Below are 14,882 nucleotides of genomic sequence, written 5' to 3'. Positions count from 1 at the left end.
TCTCTCCCTCTGCCCCAGTATCCCAGTCTCTCCGTTCTGGGTCCCCTCCTCTGATCCCCTGTACTCTTTGTTCCCATCCTCCCACCGAGCCCTTCCCGCCAGGTCTGCATTCTCTCAGTGACCCCACGCACAGCCATCAAAGCCACGCGCATTCGGGCCGCCCGCTTTGGTAGCTCTCAGCCGCCAGGAGGCAGCACCCTGTTTATGGGGCGGGGCCGAGGTGCCAGAAGCTTAGGAGACCCCCCTCAGAGCCCGCCCACGCGAGCTGAGGACCGTGGTCCGGCCCCCCCATGCCCTTCCCCTGGGGGCTGCCCCCGCCCCGTGCGCTTCCTGGGTGGGGCCGGGAGGCTTCAAAACCCCCTCGCCGCCCAGCCGGTCCTCGCGCCGCCGCCCTTCGCTCCCCGGGCCATCCCACCCCCTCCTCCCGCCGCGGATCCTCTAGACCGGGAGGCCCACGGCCCGGGGCAGGGGGGACGCCCCCTCTGGGGCACCCCCCCCCCCCCCCGGCTCGGAGCCACCCGCGGGGCCGGCTTCGGCCGGGAGCGAAGGAAGGAGCAGCCTGAGGCCCCAGAGTCTGAGAAGAGCCGCCACCGCCCCCGCCGCCGCTGCCGCCGCCGCCACCGCTGTTGGGAGGAGGGGGAGGAGGAGCGGGAGGAGGGACGATCTGGTTGGGAGAAGAGGAAAAAAGTTTTGAGACTTTCCGCTGCTGCTGCGAGCCGGAGGCGCGGGGACCGCTCGGCGCGGCGCTGCCCGCGAGGAGACAGGACTTGGGGACCCCAGATCGCTACCCTCTCGCTGCCTCGGACGCTTGCTCTCTCCCTGCCCCCTACACGGCGTCCCCCGGGCGCCCCCATTGCGGACCAGCCCTCAGGAAACGCAAACCCGATTCCCACGAAGACTTGACCCAAGACTTCGGGCGCACCCCCTGCACGCTCCCCTGCCCCAGCCTCTCTCCTGAGCCGCCACGAATCCAAGGATCCTTCTCCTCCGGGATCTCCCTCATACCTGCCTCAGCTCCCCTATTCAAGACCACCCACTTCTGGTACCAGATCACTCCGATCTTGGGTTTTTCCGTGGGATAACAAGAAGCCACCCACCAGAGCCTCCCCTCCATTCTCCCTGAGGACTTCAACTCTCCCTCCCAACCCCGAACCCTCCTACCTTTCTTCCGAAGCCCCCGAAATCCCAGGAGGGGTGGGGCCTCCCTTTTCCCACCCTAGCCCGGCTCGCGCTCTCGGCAGTGCCGAGGGGCGCTGCCTCCCCCATGCCGCCCTCCGGGCTGCGGCTTTTGCCGCTGCTGCTGCCGCTGCTGTGGCTACTAGTGCTAATGCCCGGCCGGCCGGCCGCCGGACTGTCCACCTGCAAGACCATCGACATGGAGCTGGTGAAGCGGAAGCGCATCGAGGCCATCCGCGGCCAGATCCTGTCCAAGCTGCGGCTCGCCAGCCCCCCGAGCCAGGGGGAGGTGCCGCCGGGCCCGCTGCCGGAGGCCGTGCTGGCCCTTTACAACAGTACCCGCGACCGGGTGGCCGGGGAGAGCGCCGAGCCGGAGCCCGAGCCGGAGACGGACTACTACGCCAAGGAGGTCACCCGCGTGCTGACGGTGGAAAAAGGCCACGGTGAGCTCCGAGGGGCCGGAGACCCTGGAGGGGAGCCCGCAGGGGGCGCCGGCGTGCTGGGTCGGAGGAGGAAACTGGCCGGGGGAAGGGAACCCCTGGGGGCGCCGGGAACGTGGGAAGGGGTCCCAAAAAGGATGGGGCTGAGCTTCCTAACCCGCAGGTATCTGGTCTTAAAGAGAAGATAGTGAGCAAAGTGACCTCTTCCAGAGGCCGACAGGAACATGCGGGATAGTGGGGGCGTCCCCTTGAGGGAGAGCAGCAATTGCGGGGGGAGGGGTAGAAAAACTTTCCGTTCCAGGGTGCACTAGAGTGCGGGGGTCGTGGGATGGGGGCTGCAGAGAGGGAGCCCGCTTTGGAAGAAGCGAAGACCCCAGTTTGGGGCAAGGAGAGGCAGTAGAGAGAGACAGCTGACCCGGAGCTCAGGGGTCGTGAGGCGGGAAGATTCAAGAAGCTCAGAAAAGTTAGGTGAAGAGAAGCTCCCTCACGCCCTCAGTATAAAGTCCATCCTCAACATTCAAGGCCCTTTGGAGGTGCCAGGAAAATGGAGAGCGGACCCGCTTTGCAGAGGGCGCGAGGAACACGCGGGATTGGGGGCGTGCAGAGCGGGGCTGGGAGGGGGTGAGAAATCCTGGGAAGAAAGGGGCGCGAGGTCGTAGGGAGGGAGAAGCTAGCAGGGGCCAAGCTGAGACCCCGGGGGGTGCCGGGGATGCGCGGTGAGGTGCCCAGGGTATTTCGGATCTGGACGTGCGATGAGGAGGCCAGCCGCGGAAGCCCCCAGGAAACCTTGAGCCCTGGGGTCGTGGGAAGAGGTGTTACGGAGCAGGGAGACAGCGTGGGAAAGGCGGACCTGGAGGGGGTGGCGGAGAGAGACCCGGGCCCTGCTGGGAACAGCGAGCCCTCACGCTGCATGCTGGAAGGGAGTGGGCTGAGTGAGTGAGGTCGCGCCGCAGGGGGAGACGTGGGTGGGTGCGACTCTGCAAGATCGGGGTGAGGAAGCCCCCACGTGGGTGCCACGCGCGGGGGGAGGAGTTACGCGTCCGGAAGGGCGGAAGAGGACCCCGCAGAGCTAAAGGCTGAGAATCTGGACTCCTAAGTGCCAGTTCCTCTCAGGGAGGCTGGGGAAACCCCAGCGTCCGGCCGCCTTGCGCGCCCGCCCTCCCTTCCCTTTCCTTCCCGTGCCCCAGGGGGCGGGGATCGCGCGCGGAGCCTGGGGCGAGACGAGGCAGGTCCGGTCCCCGCCCTCGCAGCGGCTGCGCCTCCCGCCCTCTTCACCCCAGTGCCGGGCGGAGCTACGGTGGGCCCGCCCCGTTGGCGGCCTTGCGGGGACCCAGGCGTCCGAAGGAGCCCGGTGGCATGGGGCGGTCCCCTCCCCCTCGTTTCACTTTCCCTCTTGGGCGGTGGACTTGTGGGTCCCCAGCCCACTCTTTTGCCCAGTTGGTAGAGACTAGAGCCAAATAACTCCCATCCTCACCCACGTCTCTATCTCACTTTTTCCGTCATCGCTTCACCTTCGTTGTAGAGATTTAACACTGGTACCTCCAATCCTCTCCACCTGGCCCCCAAACCCTAGGCCTCACTCCCCGTGAGTGTGCCTCCCGTCTCAGCCCTTCCATGTCTCCGGCATCCCCAGCGGCCTCCGTCTCTCTCTCCTGTCCTTCGCTCTTTCTCCGCCACACCTCCTCCCCGCGTCTCCCGGTCCCTGCGGCCTCTCCCTCCCGCCCTTCGCTGCTCCCTCCTCTCTCTCTTCCTCTCTCTCTGTCCCTGCACGCCGGGCTCTACCCTTCCTCTGGGGGTTGCTGAGTAACCCTTGGGCTAAGATAATGCTTATTTGCAGGGAAGGGGACTGGCCTGGCTAGAGTGGGGAGGAGTAGAGGAAGGGGGCCCACAGAAGAGGATCTCATCAGATCCTCTCTCTGCTTTCACCCCCCTCCCCTCCCCACTTCAGAGGCCTAAAGCAGATGCCCCACTGGATCCAAGAGTTCATAGCCTGTCCCCTCAACCCCAACCTCCAACTTTCCCTGGACTAGAAAACACTTCCTAATTTTCTCCCCGCCTGCAGCCCCAAGCCATTCCTGCATTCCTACCTAGAACGACTCTGCCTTTTCTAACCAGTTGAGGGAGAAAGCAATTAATAATAATAATAATAATAGTAATAATAATAATATACCACTTCGTTAGCTAGAAGGTGGCATAGCCTAAGGTAGGGGTTGTCTCTGGAACCAGAATGCCTAAATTTGAATCCCCGTTCTGCAGCTTCTTAGCTATGTGACCTGGGGGCAAATTACTTGGTCTCACCAAGTTTCACCACCTATAAAACTGGTGTAATAATTGTATCTTCCTTATGGGGTTGTTGTGAATTTCAAATGCAAAGTGCTTTGAATAGTGCCTGGCAAGTAGTGCTTTAACACGTACATTAGAGTGTCTGCTGTGGGCAGACTGTGCTACGTGCTTTACCTACATCATCTCATTTATTCCATACTCTCATCCTGCAGTCTCTTCTGGTTTTACAGGTGAGACTCTGGCACAGAGGTTCACTTGCCCAAAGTTACACAGCGCTTCAGTTAGGAGAACCTGGGTTGGAAGACAGGGAGCTTGATGTGGTTGCTACTTTCCAAAGAATAGCAGGAAACTGAGGTACTGAGAGGGAATGTGACTTGCCAAGGTCACAGAGCTGGGAGGCAGCAGAGGTATGGTCTGCCCCAATTGCCCTTGACTGTGTAACTGCATTTGAGGCTCCAAGCGCTGGAGAAGCCTGAGCAAGCGAGACAGATACTTTGTTGCCATCTTGTACTAAGTAGGCACTTTACAGGTGGTGGGAGAGAAGGGTTTTACTGAGGAGAAAACAAACCCAGAGAGGGCAAGCCACTCTCCCAAGGTCAGGATCGAACTCTAACCCAGAGCTGTCAACTCTGGAGCCCACCCTCTTCTATTTGGGGTGCATCAGCTCCCCTGCCCCTGCTATACCTCTGACACCCCCTTCTCCACTCTTTCTGCCTAGAAATATATGAGACATTCAAGCATAACTCACACAGCATATATATGTTCTTCAACACGTCGGAGCTCCGAGAAGCAGTGCCGGAACCCCAGTTGCTCTCCCGGGCAGAGCTGCGCCTGCAGAGGAACAAGTTGAAAGTGGAGCAGCATGTGGAACTATACCAGGTGGGGGTATGGGCCAGGTGCTGCAACCGGGCCACCCGTGGCTGCAAGGTCTACACAGACAAACCCTGAAGAATGGAGGTGCACAAACTGGAATCACAGGGCTCTTTGAAACCTTCAGACTTCTAGCACCCTAGAATGTTAACCACTTAGAAGGTGGGAACCTTAGCAATTGGATTCTAGAATGCAGAACTCCTGAAAGTTGAAATCTCTAGAAAGGCTGGGGATTCTCAACCTGCTCTGTCCCATATGGAAGCCACTAGTCACATATGGCCATTTAAGTTGAACACAATTAAATATAACAAAAAATTCAGTTCCTCAGTCTCGCTGGCCATATTCCAAGCGGCCGTAGTCACATGTGATTAGTGGCTATTTTGGACGCTGCAGATAAAGAACATTTCCATCATCACAGAGAGGTCTCTTGGATCGCTCTGTTCTAGAAAATGTTGAGTCTTCAGGAAGATTGAGGCCTCCAGAATGGCTGGAATCTCTAGAAGGTCAAGTGGCCTAGAATTCACATCATATGGAACATTAGACTCAACAGTAGATGGTAGACTCTTACAAGGGAACTTTGGTGTTAACTTCTGGGTATCCAGAGAACCTAGCTGTATGCTCCCAGCCCCTAGAGTGTTCTCTCCAGCTGGAGGGGATCATTCCACATGACGTCAGGTTTCTGTAGCTTCTAGGTTGCGACATGCTGGACTCCTGGACTTGTAGAATGTTAGTCTCTTAGAACTTCTTAGGCTCATTGACTGTGTAATTCTTGGGATGCTACCAAACCCTGGAGTTATAGAATGACTCCTAACATAGGCCCCTAGAAAATTATAGGCTCAGAATACAGGGGGTCAAATTTGCAGAACTGTATGCTGAGTGAAGCCCAGGACATCTGCAGGAAAATCTGAGCACTGTGGGCTGTCTAGGCTCAAAGGGACTTGGCATTTCACCAGCAAGGAAACTGAGTCCTAGAGAAAGAGAGTAATTTGCATGGCCTCAAAGGGGTCAGGGACCAAGGTTGAGCCGCTCCAGTACCCTGACCCCCAGCCTAGAGCTTGCTGTGGTGCAGGTGGCCCCTGGGGGGTCCCACAGCATGGATATCTGGGAGGAGATTGTCCAAGGGACTCTCTGAAGGTCCATTTAGGAGAGCAGATGGAGTGGAGGTGCAGGCAGTGGATGTGGGGGCCTGTGGCAGCATCTACCCACCATCTCTCTCCTCCCATTCATCATCCCCCAGAAATACAACAACAATTCCTGGCGCTACCTCAGCAACCAGCTGCTGGCCCCCAGCGACACGCCTGAATGGCTGTCTTTTGAGGTCACTGGAGTCGTGAGGCAGTGGCTGAGCCACGGAGGTGAGGACCACTTGTCTGCCCCATCCTGTTTTGCAATGCGGTCAACCCCATTGTTTGTCCTGGAGTTACCCTGCCTAGCACCCCGCCTCCCCATGTTGGTCCCAAAGAGGCAAGACCTGGCCCTCCTCCCAGACACTCAAACCTGAGTGATTAATGGATTGGTTCATTTCCTGAGCACCTGCCCTGTGCTGGGTGATCCTGGGGACACAGCTGTGCCAAAAACAGCCCAATCCTTGCCCTCACAGAGCTCATGGTCCATTGCTGGACTGGGGGGAAGGAGGTGAAAGACCTGTAAACCAAGTAGTGATGACCCAGAGTGAGCAGGCCTGGTATGGGGAGCCCAGAGGAGGTGGCTGCCCAACCTGCAATCAAGGAGAGTGTTCTGGAGGAAGGGACATCATCACTGATGTCTGAAGGATGAGTGGAACCAGCCCAGAAAAGAAGGAGGAGCAAGACTGTTGGAGGCAGAGGGACAGACCATGCAAAGGCCCTGATTTTGGGGACACCTGACACACCACCTTATCTGTCTGGAAGAGGGTGGTGTCTGTCCTGTTCCAGCCGAGTCCACAGGGCCCATACCTCCTTTCCCAATTTCCCTCTTAGTCATACCTCCATTCAATAAATGCTAGTAAGTCCCTACTCTGTGCCTGACCCAGTGCTGGTGGTGCAAGGGAGATAGTGGTAACCAAGACGACTTCTAGGTCATGTCCTCACGGGGCCCACTGTTACTTCTAGACACCTAGGAAGTCTTGTCAAAATTCTAGCAGGCAGTGATGACCAGAATGATCAGGGCCAGGTTGGGGGAGCCCAGAGCAGACACCCAAACCCATGTGGAGGAGGTGGTCTGGGAGGGCTTCCTGAGGGTAGGGGTGATTGTGCCGAGACTCATGGGATAAGTGGTGGTTTGACCAGATGAAAAGATGGGGGTTAGGGAGCAGCTGGACACTGGGAGGAGTATCTGGGGCCACTAGACAAAGGCCTGTCTTGGTCACTGCTGAGTCCAGAGCACCCAGTACAGGGTCCAGCACATAGTAGGAGCTTAGAAAATCCACTCATTCATTTAAGAGGCTGGAGTGCGTGTGCATCCCAACCCTGCCTTTTCCCACTTTGGGCAGGTCACCTCCTCTCTGCATCTGGGCACCCTCTTGTGGAAAATGGGTAGCTTTGGTGAGGATTAAAGGGGATAATGCCCACAGAGTGTTTTGGACAGGCCTGGCACCCACGTGTACTCCTGCACTCCATAGATGTTTGTTTTTATGATTGTGGGCCAAGCCTGCAGAGAACAAGAAAACAGGATCCCTGCCCCCATTCATCCTGCTCTCCCCTGAGAACAATGGGGGAAATAAATAGCCAAATACAAGGGACTCAGAGGGTCAGTGCTGTGGAGAAAATAAGGTGATGTCACAGTGGGAGTGGGGCCACATTCCTGGAAGGCCTCTTGGAGGAGGTGACATTTGAACAGCAACCTGGAGGCAGAGGAGGCAGCAAAGCAAAGAACTAGAGCAAGAAGGTGCAAGGAGAGGGGAGGCAGGAAGAGGGGCACGAAGGAGTATCCAGGGCTTTGCTCCTTCCAGGGCTGCATGAGCCACACCCTCACACTGGCTCCCCTCTCCTCACTCCTACAGGTGAAATCGAGGGTTTTCGCCTCAGTGCCCACTGCTCCTGTGACAGCAAAGATAACAAACTTGATGTGGAAATCAATGGTGAGGCCCACCCCTCTGTCCTGGCACCGTGTGCAGTGTGTGTGTGTTTGTGACCTCCTCCCCTTTCCCATGCCCCATTCACCATCTGAGAGTGTATGTGTCTCTCCACCCCACCCCCCACCCCACCGACTCCCAAACTAAAACAGGAATAAGTACCAGCTTCCTCCGGGGTGACCTAGCCACCATTCATGGCATAAACCGGCCCTTCCTGCTTCTCATGGCCACCCCGCTGGAGAGAGCTCAGCATCTACACAGCTCCCGGCAACGCCGAGCCCTGGACACCAACTACTGCTTCAGGTGAAGAGTAAGGCCTTCCAGCCTGGGGGGGGGGGGGGGGGGCTGACCCAGCACTGCAGGGTGGGCACCTGGCTGGTACTACGCTTAGGCTGGTATCTCCTTCGGCCTGGAAAACTCAGGGGATGAGGTTTGAGCCTAGCATGTAGGAATGTGCGACCTGGGAGTCCTAGAAGGTTGAGATCAGGTTGTTTTCTTGTTGGTGTGTGGGAATCAGAGACTATTAGAATGTTGAACACTGAGAATGTGGGAATGCAATGTTGGAAGGTCACCATGTTCGATTTCGGTATTATTGGCAGGTTGGGGTCCTAGAATGGTGGGATTCTAGGATGCTAGAATTCACTGTTAATTATTGAAATCTGACAGTGTTGGACTCAAGGCATGCTGGGGTCCTAGAAGTTGGAATTGGAAGTTTGCCCTTGTTGGATTGCTGTACCATTGACAGGTTGGACTCTCCAGTGTTGGCAGATTGGAGTCCTCGCATCTAAACTCAGAATGGTGGAATCCTGGGTGGAAATAGTAGCATTCACAAGTGGAATTGGAGAGAGCCAGAATACTGGCATTCTAGAGTGTCGAGGCTCAGTTTTGGAATGCTACATTCTTGGAAGGCTGGAATCTTAGAAAGTGGCAGCTTGGACCTCTTGAATGATAGGCTCAGAACTGTGGAATGTTGGAACGCTGTGTTGAAATATTGGAATTCAGGAATGCCAAGATCCTCGAGAGTTGGAATGTGGGACTCCTAGAAAGTTGGAAATGCTGTTGCAGTGTTAGAGTCCTGAGAGGCTGGCATATTGCAGTCTAAGAAAGTTGAAAAGTTGGATTGCTAGAATGTTAAAATTCCGAGCTAGAATGTTGTTAATTTAGAATGATAATCTTACCCTGTTCCTCCCCTGCTTAATATTTTAAGGGTGCCTGTGGGCTTTGTCACAGGCTAGTCCTCAGCTCCTTCCAGATCCTACCCTCAGCTCAGCAGCTCTGTGAATGAATGAACAGATTGAGGTCTTGAGTACCAACAGCTAATAACATTACAAAGAGGGGCAACCAGCCTCTGTTGAGAGGGACACAATAGCACCTAGGAAGTCTTGCCAAAAAATAAAAATTGAACCTGAAGCTGATCAAGATGGTAGATCCAATGACGATTTTCCGTAGATGCAGGGATAGTGGACCATGTCAAACACCACCACAGGCCTGCAGTCAGCAACATGTAGACTGTGGGAAACCTGACTTGATTTCTTCAACAAATGCAATGCAAAGGCAGGAAACAGAGAGATGGTTCTGTGGATTTTAAAAGGAATCTTAAGAGATATATAGACCAACTGCAGCGTGTAGACCTTATTTGGATCTTTATTTTTGCAGACTCAAAAAAGAAAAGATGTCTATGAGACAGCTGGGGACATGTGAACTCTAACTAGATATTTGATGATATCAAGGAATTATTGTTACTTTTTCTTATGTGGTATTGTGGTTATGTTTTAAAATAGTCCTGAATTTCTTGGAGATACATATGGAAATATTTATGGGTGAAATGATATGGGGAAGAGGAAGTGGGTAGAGGTAGAGATATGAGGGGAGACCAAAAAAAAAAACCTCCACAATTATCTTCTGGAGGGCGGGTCCCTTGTAGGACAGGCTTCCCCCACTAGGTCAGTGTTCTAGGAACCCGTCTGTATCAGTGTACCAGCAGGCATTGTGGTGAGAGACTGCGTTTGGCTTCAGTGAATTTTTCTGAAGACTCTTTCAATGCATTCACCCATTTCATGATGGGCGATTTGCAGCCACACTTGCCCACACCGCGCTAAGTGTTCAGCAGTTTTTGACCAAAAACGGCATGACCTGCTCTGCCCCACCCTCCCTATTTACCTGATCTCTCCCCGAGTGACATATTTTGTTTCCCCCAATAAAAAAAAGTCCTCAAAGCAAACTGTTTTGCCGATGTGGAAGAGGTGAAACAAAAAACGGCAGAAACACTGAACAATTTTTTATAAATAAATTCTGGGGTTTTTGGGTCCCTCCTCATACAGTGAAGTTGGCATGACTTGTTGAGTGTTGAAGCTGGATGATGGAGACATGAGGGTTGGATATAATATTCTCTCCTTTAGGGTATATTTGAGGTTCAAACATCACCTTGTTGTTCTTAACTCAAACACCATCTCCACTGGGAAGGTTCTGTGACCCCTTCCCTAGCATCCAAGGAGGATATGAGGTCCCTCAGCCTGTCCTGGGGCCCCAGTATGATTTCTTTCACTCATCAGGCCCTGTTGGGTCCTGATGGACTGACTGGATGGGAGAGAGCTTCACAGGGGCCCAGACTATGTGTATCACAGGGCCTGGAATGCAGCAAGCCCTGGAAGTGTAAGTGCCTGAGGGTCACTTGGTGGGCTTGTTAAATCTGACCTGCCGTCTCCCACTCCACCCCCAGTTTCTGGTTCAGGAAGCCCGGGGTAGGGCCTGAGAATCTGCATTCCCCACAAGTTCCCATGTGATGCTGCTGCTGGAACTTCAGAATCCCAGCCAGAGTTGGACCAGAAATGAAAGATCATTCTGGACAGTGGGTCTTCCACGTTTGAGTCCAGGACCCCCTTGAGAGACCAAAAGTCAGAAACCTTTTCCCCCTGATGTATGCACATATATACACATATATGTGCATATGGTTTGGGGGCCTCAGGACCCTCTCTAAGCCCATACATAGACTTCCTGACACCTCCTTGGCCCACGGGATATCAGCATCTTATTTGATTCAACATCTACCACATCTTTGATGGGGAAACTGAGCCCTAACCAGACTGTGGAGGGCCTGACAGGGCTCAGGGATCTATTTCCTGGCTCCCTTCTCAGGGCTCTGTGGCTCTTAGAAAGATCTTGCCCAGGACATCCTGTGTTATCACCTCTTTCCCCTCTGTTTGAGTGGACATGGTTGTGCTTGGCAGATGAGGCCACAAGCTCTGGGGTGGCACAGAGTTGATTGTGAACCTGACTGTGAACTTGGCTGTGAACCTGACTCCACCCCTTACACATTATATGTGAGCAGGCAACATCCTTCTCCTGTGAGACTCAGTTTTTCATCCTTCAAATGGGAATAATGGCCCTGGCCAAGTGCTCAGTTGGTTAGACTAGAGCATCATCCCGACCCACCAAGGTTGCAGTTTCAATTCCCAGTCAGGGCACATATAAGAAATCAATGTTTCTCTCTCTCTCTCTCTCTCTCTTTCTCTCTCTCTCTCTCTCTCAAATCAAAAGATAAAAAAGAATTTAAAAATGGGAATACTGTAATAATAAGGCTTGTCTTGCAGGGTTTTGAAATTAATTGATGAATTCTCTATTGATTAATGTTTGAGTAGATAAATACATGCACATGGACCAAATCTAGAAAGGATCTCAGAGATCCTCCAGCTCTGACCCTCAGCCTCTCTGAAGAGGCAGCCACTTTCATGATATTTGTGTCTCTTTCCAGAGAGTATCTGCACGAGACACTTATACATATTCATATATATATTTGTTTTGTCCAAATGGTGGAGTTTTATTTGGTGTGTGTGTGGGTAAAGGGGCTACGTTTTCTTTTCATTTCTTTTCTGATTCTAAAAGTAACATATATCCACTGTTGAGAATTTGGAAAGGACAGAAGGATATCACCCATCATGCTAAATATAGATGTCATAGACATATAAATATAAAAGATATTTCCCATCATACCACATATAAAAAATCGCTGTGAACATTTTAATGTATTTCTTTCCAGTTGCTATATGCAAAACAGAATTTGGATCATAATGTACCTGTAGCTTTGCACAGTGTTTCTTTCACATGTTACGGCTATGGAATATAAAGTGTTCTTGGCTGCCCATGAGTAAAGCTTTTGAACCAAGCTCCCTGCCCACTCAGCCATGGCCCCAGGGGCCTGCACATTTAATGCTCAGGGCCTTTCAGGCAAGCAGAAGCCTGGGTCACAGCTTGGAAGGACTGGTCTGTGATCTGAACATGGAACCGAGATCATGAGTCAGAATGGTAGCATCTTATACACCATTATTCCCCGATGTGCTTTTTAAAAACATAATGTATTGAGCAATTAATTTATATATCCAGTATTTGCAAGGAGCCTACTGTGTGCCAGGCACTGTGTAGGCACTGGGGATACGTTAGGGGACAAAACAGACAGTCTAGTCCCCAGAGGAAGGCAGATAATGAACAGATAAACAAATCAATCTCTAACAAATAAAAGAGCAGCTATAAGTTTTAAGAAGGAAACTAAATCAGAGAAAAGAGACAGAAAGAAAGATATCAGAGACTATTTTTCCTATTCTGATTAATTTTTATTATGAAAAATTTCAATGTACATAAAAACAACCAGCATAGTATAATGAACTCTTATCCAGATTCCACAGGTTTTAAAGACTTTGTCCCACTTCAAATACAGACATTTTAAAAAAAGATTTAATTTATTTATTTTGGGGGAGAGGGGAAGGGAGGGAGAAAGATAGGGAGAGAAACATTGATCCTTTACCTGTCACACACCTCCAGCCTGGGACCTCGCCTGCATCTCAGTCATGTTCTCTGACCAGGAATCAAACAGGTGACCTTTCAGTTTTTGGAATGATGCCCAAACCACTGAGCCATGCCAGTCAGGGCCAGACATTTTAATATTTTCTTGCATACCTGCAATGCTTTGTTACACTGAATGGAATTGTCATTTGGATTGGTATTTTGGATAGGAAGGAAGGACTCTCTAAAGAGATGATATGCATTTGTTTCACTATTGGGCACCAAATGTATGGCAGGCAGTGTTCTAGGAGAGAGGGTCCTTGAGTGGAGGACATTTGAGCATATATTTAAAGGAAATGAAGAAACAAGCCAGAGCAGGTATCTGTGGGAATAGCAAGCCAGGCAGAGGAAACAGCAAGTGCAAAGGCCCCGGGGTAGGATTGTCTGAGGAATAGTGAGGACACTAGTGTGGCTGGAGTAGAGTGAGAGTGGAGAGGAAGTTGAGATTAGTCTGATCCATTAGTGCCTTGTGGTTCATGGTGAAGACTTCTGGTATTTGTCCCTAGTGAGACGGAGCAGAGGAGCAACATGACAGTCCCTAGCATGTGGCCCCAGAGTGCAGGGATTTCTGTCTGTTTTGTCCTTCCTGAGTCCCCTGTGGACCCCAGCCCAGCACACAATAGTTTGACAAACATTTGTTGCACACATAGAACATATCAGTACACATGGAGCTGCTCCGTGTTTTTAATGTCCCAGTGTGTAAATGTGCCATGATTTATTTAACTGTCCCCTGTGGATGGTCACTTGGCTTCTTACAGGTTTGTTTTGAGCATTGCCTGAGATACTGTTTATTATGATGCTCTTAGCACAGTGCTTGACTAGGGGAAGTGCTTTATCAGTATGGGTGATTATCAGTACTCTATGACTGTTGTTATCACGGGGGGGGGGGCAAGGGAGACGGAGATGGAGATGGTGCTGGGACAGGGTCTCCGTTTCTCTCTCTCACACTCACACACACACACACACACACACACACACGCCCCCCCTCCCTGGGAGGAGGGGCATGGCCAGCCCTTGTGGGGCCCCTTTGCCCTCCTGACCTGGGTTCCTCACCCCGTGCCCGCAGCTCCACGGAGAAAAACTGCTGCGTGCGGCAGCTCTATATCGACTTCCGCAAGGACCTGGGCTGGAAATGGATCCACGAGCCCAAGGGTTACCACGCCAACTTCTGCCTAGGGCCCTGTCCCTACATTTGGAGCCTGGACACGCAGTACAGCAAGGTGCGTCTGGCACACCGGCCGGAGGTAGCAGGGACCGAGGCAGGGGGAGTGGGGACGGAGAGGTACAATCGGAGATGAAATGAGGAAAGAAGGAGAAATAGAGACAGGGAAACCAGAGGAGGGAGTGATAAAGACACGGGAGAGAAGCTACAGACTGAGTCTGCGCAGTTAAGAGACACGCGGCGTGGAGGGAGATAGAGATACGAGCAGACTCGCAGGGAAAGAGGAACTTCGAGGGGAGACGCAAGAAGGAAGGAGAAAGAGAAACCGAGAGACAGAATGAGAAAAAGTCAGGAGGGCACAAGTTGATACAGAGACGGAGTTGGGAGGACGGAAGGAGAAAGACTGAGATACAGGCCAAGAGTGGGAAACGGGGAGAGGCAGAGATTTAGACCTAACTGGCGAGATGAGTCTAGGGAGATGGGGAGCGGCTGGTACGGTGGGGGCACTCTCCCCGCGACCCCGGCCCTGACACCGCCCACCCGCCCGCAGGTCCTGGCCCTGTACAACCAGCACAACCCAGGCGCGTCCGCAGCGCCGTGCTGCGTGCCGCAGGCGCTGGAGCCGCTGCCCATCGTGTACTACGTGGGCCGCAAGCCCAAGGTGGAGCAACTGTCGAACATGATCGTGCGCTCCTGCAAGTGCAGCTGAGGCCCCACCCCTCCCACAGGTCCCGCCCACCGGCAGGCCCGGCCCCGCCTCCCGCCCGCCTGTATTTAAGGACATCGGCCCCCAAGTCCACCTGGGGGCCCATTAAAGGTGGCGAGAGGACTGGGTTCTCTGTGTCATTGGGCGCTTGACGGAGTCTCACTACAGCTGTTTCAGGACCCCCCGCTCCATCGGCCTCCTCCAGTCTCTCTCCATCATCCATTTGCCCCTCTTCAGACACTTTACCAAGCACTTCTTATGTTGCATGTACTTCTGGTAAACACTAGATTTATTTATTGAGCACCTTGGGTCTTGTTCTAAGTGCCTGCATTAATTAACTAATTTAATCACCATAAC

The 14,882-nt window shown here is 53.0% G+C and overlaps 1 protein-coding gene across 1 annotated transcript; it reads left to right on the top strand.

Moving 5' to 3' along the window:
• The first annotated feature begins 775 nt into the window (after nt 1–775).
• Nucleotides 776–14,826, top strand: TGFB1 (transforming growth factor beta 1). The gene is made up of 7 exons (XM_090260603.1): nt 776–1,619; nt 4,618–4,778; nt 6,007–6,124; nt 7,750–7,827; nt 7,974–8,124; nt 13,724–13,877; nt 14,370–14,826. Exons 1-7 carry the CDS (start codon nt 1,265–1,267, stop codon nt 14,526–14,528), a joined length of 1,176 nt encoding a protein of 391 aa, XP_090116729.1. The 5' UTR covers nt 776–1,264; the 3' UTR covers nt 14,529–14,826.
• The last annotated feature ends 56 nt before the right edge of the window (nt 14,827–14,882 follow it).

The sequence above is a fragment of the Furipterus horrens genome, unplaced genomic scaffold, assembly GCF_987537825.1.
Source record: "Furipterus horrens unplaced genomic scaffold, mFurHor1.1.pri manual_scaffold_13, whole genome shotgun sequence".
NCBI lineage: Eukaryota > Metazoa > Chordata > Mammalia > Chiroptera > Furipteridae > Furipterus > Furipterus horrens.
The sequence above is the reverse complement of the archived record's forward strand: the minus strand, read 5'-3'. Positions and strand labels throughout refer to the sequence as shown.

Excerpts from the sequence above, each read along its gene's own strand:
- TGFB1 (XM_090260603.1), top strand. The coding sequence starts at position 1,265 with ATGCCGCCCTCCGGGCTGCGGCTTTTGCCGCTGCTGCTGCCGCTGCTG. Across the intron at positions 6,125-7,749 it reads GCAGTGGCTGAGCCACGGAG|GTGAAATCGAGGGTTTTCGC; the intron begins GTGAGGACCACT and ends TCACTCCTACAG. Across the intron at positions 8,125-13,723 it reads GACACCAACTACTGCTTCAG|CTCCACGGAGAAAAACTGCT; the intron begins GTGAAGAGTAAG and ends CCGTGCCCGCAG.